Source organism: Tamandua tetradactyla, chromosome 13 (genome assembly GCF_023851605.1).
Source record: "Tamandua tetradactyla isolate mTamTet1 chromosome 13, mTamTet1.pri, whole genome shotgun sequence".
NCBI classification, from domain to species: domain Eukaryota; kingdom Metazoa; phylum Chordata; class Mammalia; order Pilosa; family Myrmecophagidae; genus Tamandua; species Tamandua tetradactyla.
The window spans coordinates 89718924-89732920 of NC_135339.1; the positions used below are offsets into that span (position 1 = coordinate 89718924).

At 43.7% G+C, this 13997-nt stretch overlaps 1 protein-coding gene across 1 annotated transcript in view; it reads left to right on the forward strand.

Annotated features, from left to right (window-relative positions):
- The window catches only part of DOCK1 (dedicator of cytokinesis 1), a 564538-nt gene that overhangs the window by 209081 nt on the left and 341460 nt on the right, over positions 1-13997 (forward strand). Inside the window, exon 26 of the mRNA XM_077126402.1 lies at positions 13571-13698. Within this exon, the coding sequence (XP_076982517.1) occupies positions 13571-13698 (128 nt within the window). The remainder of the gene's footprint in view (positions 1-13570; positions 13699-13997) is intronic.

The window sequence follows — 13997 nt, forward strand, 5'->3', positions numbered from 1 at the left end:
GACCCAAGGCACGCCCACCACACATATGTATTGGATGAATGAAAATGCATGTGGAAGTGCCAAACAGTGTTTTCCTAGGAGGCAGTGCAAATCAGGAAGCACGTTAGGGGACGTACTTGGGTAGTTCCCTTATCCAAGGGAGGCAAAGTTTTGCATTTCTAGGGGCAAACAGGCTCTCTCTCTGGTCCCTCTGCTCTGAATGGATTGATCATGGAGGAGGAGGCAAATGTCTCTGGGTAGTAACATAAGGGAAGATGTGAGGAATGGGGGGAAGTCTCGGAGCAGTTTTATGAGATCAAGGTCATCTTCTCTGCTTTTGATCCAATCATTCCCATTTTTGAAAATGGTATTCTAAGGAGGGGGTTCAACGCTACCTCTGGATTCAGGGTAGAATCATGGAAACTAAAGAAAATTCAGAAAAGTGGAGAGTAGTGTATAATGAACTCCCATGTACTTATCTCCTAGCTTCAAACAAATTTTAACTCATGGCCAGATATCTTAAAGGAAATCCCAGCCTTCACAGAATTCCATGAGGTTATCTTTTCAGATGTATGATGATGATCCCAGGGTGAAGGACACTGATTCCAGAATAGGAATCAGCACCGAGGAGCTGGTCCCCCCTCTTAGTGTCTGGCATCCACAGTGGATGTCCCTCCTCCAGCTCTGTGCTGAGCCAAAAAGCCTTTGCCTCGTTAGCATGCTGGGCATGAAAGCCGATGAGTGGGCTCTGATGGCTTCCAAGTGTTGTCTCATGGTGTGACTTCACTACTTGAAGGCTGGTTAAATAGATTATGTGCTTTACGAATAGATGACTCTTGCATATAATCTGTGGTGTGGAGGGAGTAGGTCAGAGCTTTATAATTTGTGCATTTGTGGCTTTGTTCCCATGTGGTTATTTTGTTGCCCACGTACTCTGAAAAAAGCTGTGAAAATTAAAGTTTAAATCTTTTTATAGAAATAAAATGTTTCATTGTAGGTAGAGTAAACACTCAAACACCAAGGTTTGGAATTTATGCTCATGGAAATCTTTTACATTAATGTTACAGAAATTGGAATAAAATGGATCAACCTGAGCTAGCATTAGCTTTCAAATAGGGCAAAAGCAGTAGACGTACTTGCAGGAACTCTTTGGGTAAAGGTTGGAGACCTGGTAGAGACCCTCACCACATCGGCTGTTCTCCCTCTGTGATTCTGAATCTGAGATCTTTGGGAAGTTTGTTCCAAATGACCGTGAGTCATGGCTTTGCCTTTCCAGATGATATCTTTCTGTATGCCTCTGTTGAAAGTGGTCAGGCAATTGACAGATATATTTTAAAGCTTACTATGTACTCATTATCTCCTAGGTGGTTTTGATGTATTAGTTTGAAGAGTAAAGTCTAGTGGCAAGATGACCAGTTTGTGGGTCCCAACAGCAGCTTGAACACTTCTGGTGTATTACTGTGTTGTGAGCTCTGCTGTTCATCGCGCAGCCCCACCCCCAATTGCTTTTTTCTCATGGCTGAAATCTCACCTTGACTAGGAACGACACGTGTGCCATTCCCTGGCCATCCTGGGGCTCCTGCCTGCACCACAGCAGACAAACTTATGTCAGCACTCATCAGCCTCTTGCATGCCATTTGTGTTCCACTTTTGGACAATAGAGAGCTTTTATAAAACATAGGCCCAAAGAGTTTAAGTTATTTTCCCCTTTCTTATTTTCAAGGTGAATCGTTTTCACAGTTATCAAGCAGAGTAAAACTCTCCTTTTTAATGGGGGAAACATTAGTTCCAGCAGCCTTTTGAAATCTGAGGGCAAAGGCTCGACACCCATTGGGAATAGCCATTAGAAAACATCAAAGTCAAATCCCTAGGCTATTTTCATTATGATCGGGTGAAAGATAGAGAATTCCTATCTCTAAAAATTGCCCTATTAATCAATTGCAGAAAAGAAACACTATGTGTTTCACACAGACATATAGTAAAATATACCTTAATGCTTTTTGGTCCATAAAGAAATCAAAACCTAATTTCTTGAGCATATGCACTGTGGAAAGTGGAGATTTCCCTTTATTGAACAGGATCTGAAATTCAGAGCTACTGTGTGTTTTGTTAATTTGATGGATGTTGTACAGGAAGAAAAATTGGGGCCAGGCCATCATATGTTACGAGTCATATAGCATTCTGGAATCCTTTAATTTGGTAGTTGTTCTGATGACTTTTAATGAACATTACCAGCTGTGAACCCTGAAGACTGATTCTTTTAAATAATGGTGGAATATAAACATTATTTTCTCCATATCTTGAGAAAACTTTTAACCTTTATTTGTACATATATCACTGTGTATCTTCAATTACATGTGCTTTTTAAAGACCACTTGTTAAAATAGTACAGGCTTTTAGAAATGGTTGAAGTCAATTTCAGTTTCTTAATTATATCCATTTCAATTCTCTCATAATTTATTAAACACCTACCATGTGCTCATGACTATGGTTTAGCAAGTTTGATTTATTTGAATGAATCATTAACTTTAAAATATAGAATTATAAAAGAGTTATTCTCTCAATTTACAGAAAAGGACTCAAGTAATAAGTCAGTCTGTAAACTGAATCCCAGGGAGGGAGCTGTCCACCACATTGGTGCTGATGAAGGCATTGGCTCATTACAAATCCATCATCCATTCTTTTCTTAAACAGTTTAATGCCCACCATATGAGTAATGCTTTCTGAAAACTGAATTCGTCTCAAATGCCATATGGTACAAGACAAGACACAGTTAAATGCAGAAGCAGATATATAGAAAATTACATGTAAATAAACCATTTAGTGTTATACTCATATGTTCACAGAGTTTTCATAGTGTTTGCCTTTTCTTTCTGCATGGGTCTCTGTATTAGTTAGGGTTCTCTAGAGAAACAGAATCAACAGGGAACACTCGCAAATATAAAATTTATAAGTGTCTCATGTGATCGCGGGAACGCAGAGTCCAAAATCCGCAGGGCAGGCTGTGAAGCCGACGATTCTGATGGAGGGTCTGAATGAACTCCACAGGAGAGGCTCACCAGACGAAACAGGAAGAGCCTGTCTCTTCTGAATCCTCCTTATAAAGCTTTCAGTGATTAGATTAATCATCACTCATTGCAGAAGACATACCCCTTTGGCTGATTACAAATGGAATCAGCTGTGGATGCAGCTGATGTGATCATGATTTAATTCTATGAAATGTCCTCTTCACAACAGACAAGCCAGCACTTACCCAACCACCACTTGGCCAAGTTGACACATGAACCTGACCATGACAGTCTCTTACCTGTGATCAGATTCGCAGTTCATGGTGCAGTTGGTCTAAGCTGAATCAGAGCCTGTTAACTTTCTGTTCTGCACCCACCTCTGGGTGGGCCCCTCTCTCTATTGCTTGATGTTGAGAGCAGGAACATGAAGGAACATCAAGATTGTTTCATATCCAGTGAAACTTATGCTGGACACCAGGAGAGTATGTCCCCGCTTATGAGACAGCTTAGCTCTGGACATGCTCAATGAGTTGTCTATACTAACTTGTCTGGGACCCCATTCTTTTTTATTTTTCCTACATAGATCCCTGACTGGGATTTTCTCCCAAGTTGGAGTGGACCACAATCCATGTTTTTGACATTGTGTTTATATGTTCTAACCATAAGGTGGGGCTCTCATTGTCATCACATCCAGGAGGAGAAGTGTGATAGGCACAGAAGTTCTTGGTTCCCTTCATTCTTTTGGTTGAAAGAAAGAAAACACTCCACAGCCCTGCTCATTTTCTCTCTCTCTCTCTGTTTCGTCTTCTTCAAATGAGATTCTGTCCAAAGCCTGGTTGATGTCCAGAATTCTTTGTGCGCTTACCAAGCTACCTCCTTGATCCTTCAGTATACCTAGAACATAGATTCTCCATCTGACCAGTACTTTCCACACAGTCTTCCCCAGCATTTTACTTGTGTCCTTCTAATATTCTTATCTCCTTGTCCATAATACTTGTTTGTGATTTTCTACCACTCTGTCTTTCGTTTCTTTCTGATGTCATATTGTTTGCTGCTACAATACCAAGAAAGTTTACTCCCTGTTATTGTACTGCTCCAAACTAAATCATATAAAGTATCTGCTGCTTCACTCCCTTTTTCCAAAAGATAACATTCTTTACTAGGCCAGTGACCATATCCAGAACACATCCTTTGAACCACTCTTTTTCCCATTGTTTCACAATCTCCATGCTATTGTGCTCCCCCTCCTGATTTCTAAGACACTTTTTTCTTCTCTGTTTTGTTTATTTATCTAGCGTCTACCTCCTCTATGTAGATTACTGGCTAAGGGCAGTAAAGAGGTATAAGGTGTAATCTCTTATCTTAAGGACCTTGACAGTGTAGTATTCACAGCAGAGTAAGGTTGACTTAAGGGTCATCATGTTGGGACAGAATAGTAATTCCTTAGGGGAGTGGGACATGATGCCTAGACTGGTTTATTCAGGAAAATCTTCTGGTTGGAAATGGGATATTAGTGGGGTCTCAAAATTAGAATTTGAGTGGCAACCCTGTGTTCTCAGGGTCACATTTCACCCCAGCATGAACACTCATCTTCATATTTCTGAATAACACAGATGAATTTAAGGTTTGGTTCAAGCCACTTTTAATTGCTCTGTCACATTCTAAATTAAAATTCCAGGACAGTGGGTGCCTGGAGGCTGAAGTGCAGATGACTGCATTTCTCATCCATTCTAGCACTCAGCCTCACTGCGTGTGGAGGGTTCTCACCCAAACAAAGCACTGCGCAGCAGGTGGTCCCAGAAACATTGTGCAGGGTAGTTGTGTTTACTTCCTTTTACAGAAAAGGAAATTATTAGAGTTCAGAGAGGAAAAACAAGTTGCTCAGGCTGACACACGACATTTAATTCCTCTGATGCTAACTATCATAATTTGTTAGATCAAAATGATTCCTGGAACATTTTGATTTGCATGTGGCATATATGCATCCTGCAATCAAGTGTGTTTATGCAAAGCACACATGGCCGGATCCTTCCCTCGAAGGAGCCCTAGTGTGGGATTAGGCATCTTAACTCTGGTTTGGCTGCCGCTTTGCGTGTGACCCCCGCATGCCTCTTCTCTGTCTGTGGGCGCCTGGTTCCTGCATCTGTGATACACAGAATATGTAGATGAATCCTGTGCTCCCTTCCAGAGCCACCACCATCTCCTGCGCATCTTTTGCTAGAAGGCTTGTGTGGAGGGAGCAAATCATTTGAGCAAACTGAATCATGTGGGTACAGGGTTCTTAGAGTGTAGAAAAATAAAATGATTTTCTATAAAAGATGAACAGCAAGCATCTCCCATTTATATGGCTCTTACTGTTTAATTCTCATTAAAAGTGTTAATCTGGATCCCAGTTCTATGTAACAGTGCAAGGTTATTAAATGCACTTTATGGATCATTTGTTTAATGTGGCCAAACTAAAAATTAAGAAGCATATTACTCAGTGTTCATAAAAATGAATGTTTCACACAGACAAATTCATTCTGGTATTTGCATCTTGCCTTAATGGAGAGCCCTAATGGGTTGTAGACAGATTTTCTGCTTGGACATTTATAAGCTGTTGATGCCTGTTGAATACCTTTTATAGAGATTAATCTTTTGTACTCTTTGCCCATTACCAGAGCATTACTCGTCACGGCTTTGGTCCGCAGCTGAGGGTGAGCAGACGCCGAGTGAGTGCCGTCTGTAATCGTGCAAGACTTCGGGGAAGAGGGGTTGGGGTTGTTGGGAAGATGCAGGACCCAGGATGCCCATAGCCACTTCGTGTGGCCTCTGGGCCCCCCGGCCGCCTGCACCCTCCCTGCCTGCCAGGCTGGCTTCATTCCTGGGGCATGGCCCCACATCCCGGGACAGCTGTGCTTTGAGCATCCTTGCCAGGCTGTGACTGTGCCTCTGGTGAGGGGAAGTGGGCGCCGCCGGCAAGTCCTTGATGCCCTTACATGTGACAGGATGACCAAGAAAATAAGGCTGTGGCCCTCGATTCTGCTTATTCTGGTGAGCATCCGCTCATTGAGTTGAGAAATTGCATACAGGTTCTTTAACATTTGCTTCTAAGCATTCTCTTAGACTGCGCCATCTAGTTCCATATAGAATGCAAACCACATTGAGCAATTTAAAATGTTTTAGTGAGCATCCTGAAGAAAAAGACAAAGAGATAGGTGATATTTATTTACTAATATATTTTTTCCAACATAAGCCATCTAAAATGGAAATAATACATGTATTCAATCTGAAAAAAAATTATTAATGAGCTACTTTACATTCTTTTTTCACACCAAGTCTGAAAAGCAGGTGTGCATTTTACATTGACAGCCCATCTCCCTTCAGACACTTGGTTTTCATCAGGTACTTCATCTGTATTTGTGATATTTATTGAAATTCACCTTTGAAAAAGTAGATTCACATATCCCAGGTGTTCCAACAGTTCTTTTCAATAACTGATTCGAGTGTCACTTTGTACAATTAAATTTAAATTAATTAAATTAAATAACATTGAAAATTCTGTTTCTCAGTGGCACTGGCTCCATACATTTCACGTGCTCCATGGCCACCTGGCTAGGCAGCAGGGCTCTGAGTCACTGGCATCCTTGCATGCTCATAGTCAACAGGCCTGACTTTAGATAACCAAGTTCTATTAGTTCTATTACTGTTAATAACAGTTGTTGTTCATAGAATGGTCGCTATTTGCCAAATACGTCCATTATGTCATTTAATTTTACTGTAAACCTGAGAGGGTAAACAGCTGTACCCCCATTTCCTTTGCCCAAACTCAAAGGAAAAACTGAGCAGGATGGGTTTTATTAGTTCCTTGTATGTCTGATTAAACTGAAACTCATTGATATTAAACGACTTTCCCAAAATTTCATATAGTGACCCAGGTTCCTAGACTTTTGGTCACGTATTTGTTCCAGCAGTTTCCAACAAACAGAAAAATGCCAAACGGTTGGTTGTGTTTTCCCAGTAAAATATAAGCTCTTATATTTGATTGTTTGCTTCCCAGAACAACTGTTTTGGACCTAATGGAGCTATTAGCCAAAACCATCAGAAAGAAAAGAAGTTGTGTTCATGGGAAAGGTTGGTCAGGAGGCAAAGGTGCAAGTTGGGGCGGCGGGGGGTGTTGGTGACATCCATAATAGAACATAAAATTCCTCTTGCTTGGCTGCCCTAGACAGGTCCTCATGCTGTAAAATGGCTCATTATAAGTGTGTAGGTGATACACTTTGTTTAGTACTCTTGATTTGTATTCTTGATTTAAGTTTGAGGGTATTTAGTGTTATTTAAAGTTTATTACACCCATTCTTGAAGAAACTAAAGCAGTCTATGAACTAAAATACAGAGTAACAGAAACTCTTTTTAGAAAGGAGGTTTGAGGAATCTGCATTAGTTTTTGCTTTGCAGGGGAGGTCAGCTGAGTGGCAGGGGGCTACATTGGGAGGTAGACTTGCTTTTTAAAAATATTTTTATTGTGTTCTTTTTTTTCTGGAGTGTTGCAGATGTTCTAAAAATGACCATGGTGAAGAATACACAAGTATGCGATGATATTGTGAGCCACTGATTGTATGCTGTGGTTGGATTGTATGTGCGTAGGCTTGCTTTTCACTGCAGATTCTTTGATTTTATACCATATACATGTAATTGCAAATTAAACCAAACCAAACTAACATACTCATGCAAAACTACACACACACATGTGTGCACGTGCATACACATGTGCTGTTGTCCAGATCTACTTGGAACTGTTCAGGAAAACTGGGTGACTAGAATGGCAGGAGAGATTTTGTTAGGATATCTTTGACCTTCTGATGTCTTCCAAGGATGGGACAGAGATGCCCTCAACTGCAGAAGGCTCCATCCCATTTTTGTGGATTGCATCACATCCCTGAGAAAAGGCGTGCTCAGGTCCCAACCCCTGATCACGCAGGTGTGAACCCAGTTTAAATAGGAGCTTTGAAGATGCCATCGGGTCAGGTGTGTGCCACACCGAGTGAGGGAGGGCCTTCCTCCAGTGTGGCTGAAGTCCTTACAAGCAAAGGGAATTTGACACTGTGGGGAGCAGTCAGGAAGCTGGAAGTCAGTGGAACCCCTAAAAAAGGGGAGAAGCTGCCCCATGCCTTGTCATGTGGCAGAAAAGCCAAGGCCTGAGGGTCACCGGCACTCAGCCCTAGAATGCCACAGCCTTCAGGGAGAAAGGATCACCTTGCTGATGCTTCAGTTTTGGACTTCTCCTGGCCTCAAAACTGTGAGCCAACAAATTTCCATTTGTCTAAGTCAACCCATTGTATGGTGTTTATTTTATCTGCCAGGGAACTAAAACACTACTTACCAGGTGCAGAGCACTGTGGTTTACAGAGACAAAACACGAATGTGAACAAAAGTAAATATATGCCAACTGTCTGACTTTGAAAAGAAGGCTCTTCTCCACATTGAGTGTGTGAAAGTGTGCACGTGTGTGTGTGCGTGCGTGCGCGCGCACACACACACACACACACACACACACAGGCATGCATGCACACTGCTACTGTCAGGCCTTGGCTTACAGGCTGGTGGTGCACCCATTACTGAGACCATGGAGATTGCATTCAAATAAGGCGAGACAGATGTGAAAAAAGAATCAATTGCTTAAGATGGTCCAAGAAGAAGGCACTGGGATCTGCCTGTGGCTACGTCCGATTATTGGGCCATTTGGGTCTGCAGAGATGGATCCCTGCTAAGGCAGTCCAGCTGGATCGTGCCGCCACCACCTTTACTCCTAAAGTCGGCCTCTCTGAAAGATTCTGGGGAAATGTCTTTCCACCTTTTGGGGTCCTGGGACTGGTTTCTGCAGATCAGGTGATGAGGCATTGTTGAAGAGTGTTGCTGCTTCTGTGACCCCCTGTTCTGCGAGGTTGACATGAGATCCCTGGGGTGGTCAGTGTGACCTGTTGGCCTTGACATGAAGCTTGGGCATCTGCCTGCTTGTCTCCAGGGCTTTGGTCTTGTCCTGATTTTTGGTGCATTGGGGGCTTTACTTTGGGTGGTGGGAGCTGCCTGATGCTGATGGTGCTTATGAAGACACTGGGTGGTGATGCTAGCAAAGAGAATGGTGATCTTCCATGTTGGACTGTGCACTGCTTTTCACAAAGCCCTTCTGCAGCATTGTCCCGTCCCATCCTCACCCCTGAAGGGCACCAATCCTCAATTCCTCACTTTGTTTTGCCCAGCCACGGATGGGTGGGGAATGATGGGTGGAGGGACATGGCTCCCCTGTTCATAGTGAAAACATCTCAGCTGTGGATATGGGTCCTGCCACAAGGATGATAACAATTGGGTGTTTATATCTTCTTGGAGCTGAAGGAATGAAGTTACTTTAAACATGAGAAAAGGCAATTCCAATTTCCAGAAGTTTTGTTGTTTCTCATGGAGAACAGGTGGATGATAAACCAAAGAAACTAACCTAGACCTCTGTGCTCGGTGGGTGGTGGGCATTCAGCCAGGTAGCCAGGGATAGTCGACGGCATGTCCTGGCTGAAGATGAGCAGGGCAGACCTCACTGCCTCCACCCTAGGGTAATTGTGATAAATGAGACCAGCACACTCAATTAACTCCAAGAACAGTGCAGTCCATGACTGCCTGTCCACCATAACAGATAAATGAGGCAAGAAGAGATGGATTTAGGCCAGGGTGTCTTAGTACCAGTGCCAGAAGAGTCATTCCTGCCATCTTTGAGTCCAGAACTGTGTTCTTCTGATGCTACAGAGCCATACTTGGACACTGTCCTCTCCCAGCACATACTGACCATCCCATTGGGCCTTCTACTTGTTTTGGGTCCTTCCTAACCTTAAGCTTGTCACGCTTACCCAGTCGTATCTTCTGGGTAAGCACATACATGTCATGTGCTTGGAAGGGCACACTGCCTCTAGCATCAAAATGTCAGGAGCTGTTGACCACTCAGGGCTCAGTGGCTCTTAACTTGTCTCTGAAGTTTCCTAGAAAGCTGACCGGTACTCCAGGATGGTGGCTGTGAAGATGCTGGCTGATGACTAGCCCCTTGCAGGGTGCTCATTTTGTATGATGCTTTTCAGGCCAAAGGGGAAGTGGACTCATCCTGGTGGTGGTATTAGAGTGGGGGTAGGGGATCACGAAGAAGGGGGCAGGCAGGCCTGGGCTCATTTCAGTTTTGTTGAGGGACCTTTCTAACCTGACAGATTAAGGAGTTTGAACAGAGCCCCTACATTGCACATTGCATTGTGGTTCAGGTCAGAAGATCAAAAATTACTGATGGTGGGTAGATTTGTGAATACAGTATTCCATAGGAAAGATGTTAAGATTTTGGATTTTACTGGAATCAGTGCATCCAGTGGGTTGGCATTTTATTGCAATTTTAGGCTGGTTCCCTGCCCATGAGGTCATTTTCCTGGGTCATTTCCCTTGGATTGGCTTTGACCTTGAGGTACCCTCTGTCCGTGCATTCTCCTATACCAGTTGGGCTTCCGGGCTTCTGGAGCACTTAATGAATGAGTTCAAGGGTCAGTGTCACTTGGTGGGAAAGTCTCCCTGGCAGCCTCAGTTCCTCCATTCATCCACCGGGTTCATCCAGTGGGCTAGGCAAGAAAATAAAAGTAGTCTGTTTAGGGTCCTCCTGACACCCCAGGACACAGATGTGGAGAGTCCAGCCTGGTCCTAGCAGGCCAGCCCCATCTCAAAGGGCTGAGCTCTCGCTCCCTGGCCCCCCATGGTGGGGGCCTGGCTTTGTAACCAATGAGGCTGGCCCGGCCTCTGCTGAGATGTTGGGAAGGTACTTGAGCATCTCACACTTCACTTCTGCCTAAGTATTGATTACTGCAATTGTGAAATCAACGAGTAAATTCATATATTCATATATTCATTGAACAAAACTTTCTGGAAAAATGGAGTTGCTATCAGCCCTTTCCAGGGGAATAAATCAAAATGAAATTTGAAAAAGCTTTAGTATGAGCTGCCTACATGCACATAGCCGCAGATATATTTGTGCTATTTCTGAATCCTTATTTTTCCCACCTCTAGTCTTCATACTTCATTATCATGTAGTCTTTGGAAAAGTCTTCTAAGTAGGTCTCTGCATGTTTACAGAAACCTATCTAATGTTGCATGCTCCAACTTTTCTTATATATATATATGTATATATATATATATATAAAAGCCTCAAGGAAAACTAATGCTTTCATGTGTCATTAACATCGTAAATCCTCAAATGTGAGATCCTAAAAACAAAATATTTTTAATGTTTCTGAGCATTGCTGTCTTCTCTCTCTCCTTCCTACTCTGCATTTTAAAGGAAGTGGTAATGGCTGGGCTGGTATCAAAATACAGGACTGGTGTAAATAGACAGTCCACGATGGAAAGGTAATGATGCTAGAGTTAAATTGGATTTACAAAGTGGAACAGACAATTAGTGGTTGCATTTTTGTCTTTTAGCTTGTTCGTATCCATTTCTCCTTTATTCTTTACTTTTCAGACCATGCTTTCTATGTTCCTATTAAAAAAACAAAAGCAAAAACGAATGAAAACTCAAACCTTCTTTGCCCCTGCTTCCTTTCATTTCACATCTACACTTTCCAGAGTGTGGCCTATGCTTGCTGCGTCCACATCCACATCTGTCGTTAGCCCATCCCTTGATGCTTCCAGGGAAAGGAGTCCATGCTTTTCTAATTGCCGGGTCCCAGGGCTGTCCTGTTGCACCCAATCTCACTGCCATAGTTGGCTGCAGTGACAGCTCTGCCCTCCATTGCTTTGGACGATGTCACACCTTTGCCTCTTCCTCTCATACATCTCCTGCATCCCTCTCATACATCCCATAATCCCTGATGCTAATCAGTGTTTTCCATGCTACACAATCCCCCCTGGATAATATCATCCACAAGAATGGTCTCATTCCTACCTAGAGGCTGATGGTTACCCGTTCTGTAGTTTTGCGTCAGGGGTGTCCTCCATAGTCTGGAACCCTTTAGCCTCTTGTCTACTATGCAGGATCCCTTTGACTCAAACTCAACTTTACCAAAACTGAACCCTACTCATCTCCTCTGTCAGACCCGTTTCTTTCCCTCCTTGGGTGACAGCCCATCACTCAGGTGCCCAAGCCAGATTGCCAGGCATTCTGTTGCCCCATCCCGCATCTCCAGTTACTCAACAAGCACTGTGTTTGGCCTCCTTCCAATTGCTTTCATTTATGACCTCTTCTTTCAAACCCTCTAGTGCCATATGAGCTCAGGCCCTTACCCTTCCTTGCCTGGATTACTGCAGTAGCTAACAGACCAGTTCTGAGCCTACCATCTCCATTGCTCTGTCTCCGCTCCAGGACATAGGATCTCTCCTTAGCCTTTTGGTCTCATCGTATCTTCCCCACCGCCCTCCAGCTCACCCATGATGCTCATGGTGAAATTGCACCACCTGCCTGGCTTTTTGTTCTCAGTTCTTCTCCCCCCACGACAGTGCATGTGGTTCTTTGGTCACTTTATCCCCTCTCCTTCCCCCCTGATTTGTGCATACTGCTCCTTTGCCTTGGTAATCCTCCCCATAGCCCTTTCCACATGGCAAAACTCCTGCTCTGTCAGCAGGTGTAGGGACTCCCTCCCCAAGGAAGGAAACTTCTCCTGCCTCTGGCTCTGACTCTCCTAGGAGGGGTTTGCTCCCCACTGCACCCTCTCCCATGTGCCTAGGCATCAGACTAGGGGTGGGGGAAGCCAGAGAGAGGCCACATTCTTCACCAGTGGCTGCACCCTCCAGTGAGCATCTCACCTGCTCCAGGTGACGCACTTTGTGCTTGGCCCTAGTGTCACATTGAGCCCTCGTACCAGCCTGCAGGTAGCTTTATCCTGCTCATGTTAGAGATGCGGAAGGTGCATAGAGGCCCAGGGGGATATGGCAGGGAGGAGAATCTGAACTCAGAGAACCACACTCAGAGCCCGAGCTGTCACTTGCCCTTCTGCAGGGCAGGCTCTGCATAAAGTCATCACTGAGTGAGCAAAGACAAAGCAGGGGATTGAGCAGTCACCGAGCCGGCCAAGCTCGGAAACTAAGGAAGCCATGTGTATGGGTTGCATGAAAGGAAACTGGGGAGAGGAGAAAATGTGTAGTTTAATTATTTTTTTGTTATAAGAAGTATTTCTTTTAAAAATTGCAACTCAGTGAATGTACAGTTCCTGAAAATTAGTTAAAATCCCCATATGGGTGATTGTGTCTGTAATATGCACACTATGGGATCTGTGCACGTGCATGTCTTTATATATATCTGTATGTTATAATCAATATTGAATATCTACTGTATATATAAATGCCTAGTTATAATATGCAGATATAGATAGATCTACAAGTGGAGATGCATCTGCACACATGTGCAGTGTACATGTCTGTGCTTGGGTGTACATGATTTATATAGCACTATAAATGATTTCCTCTTGGCCAAGTAATCCAACCACCTCCAGATGCCACGTACATGTCACGTGCCTGGAAGGGGCACGCTGCCTCTAGCATACCTGAGTTGTATCTTGGCGCTCTCATCTTGACTGGCCACCCCATGTCACATGCAGACTGCAGAGAGATCCTGCTTCCCATGATGACGGATCAGCTCAAGTACCACCTGGAGAGGCAGGAGGACCTGGAGGCCTGCTGCCAGCTGCTCAGCACCATCCTGGAGGTGCTGTACCGGAAGGACGTGGTGAGTGCGCATCGGCAGAAACGGCTGTGCTCTAACTCACCTGGTGGCCAGTTATATGTTATCTGTTAAAAAGGAGTGGCCTTAATTTTAAGGTTTAGCCTCTCTCTCTGAATAGTTGCACTCAGGATTATTTTTATTTATGGGTAAAATCTGATGATTTGCAATGTTTTTTTAAGGTTTATGTCCTGTGTCTTCTCAGCTAAATGCCTCCCAAGGTCTAGATTTTAGTCCTTAAATTCAGACACAGGCTTTGATATTAAAAGTTGGCAATAAAAAATGGTGTCTAATTACCTGCATTC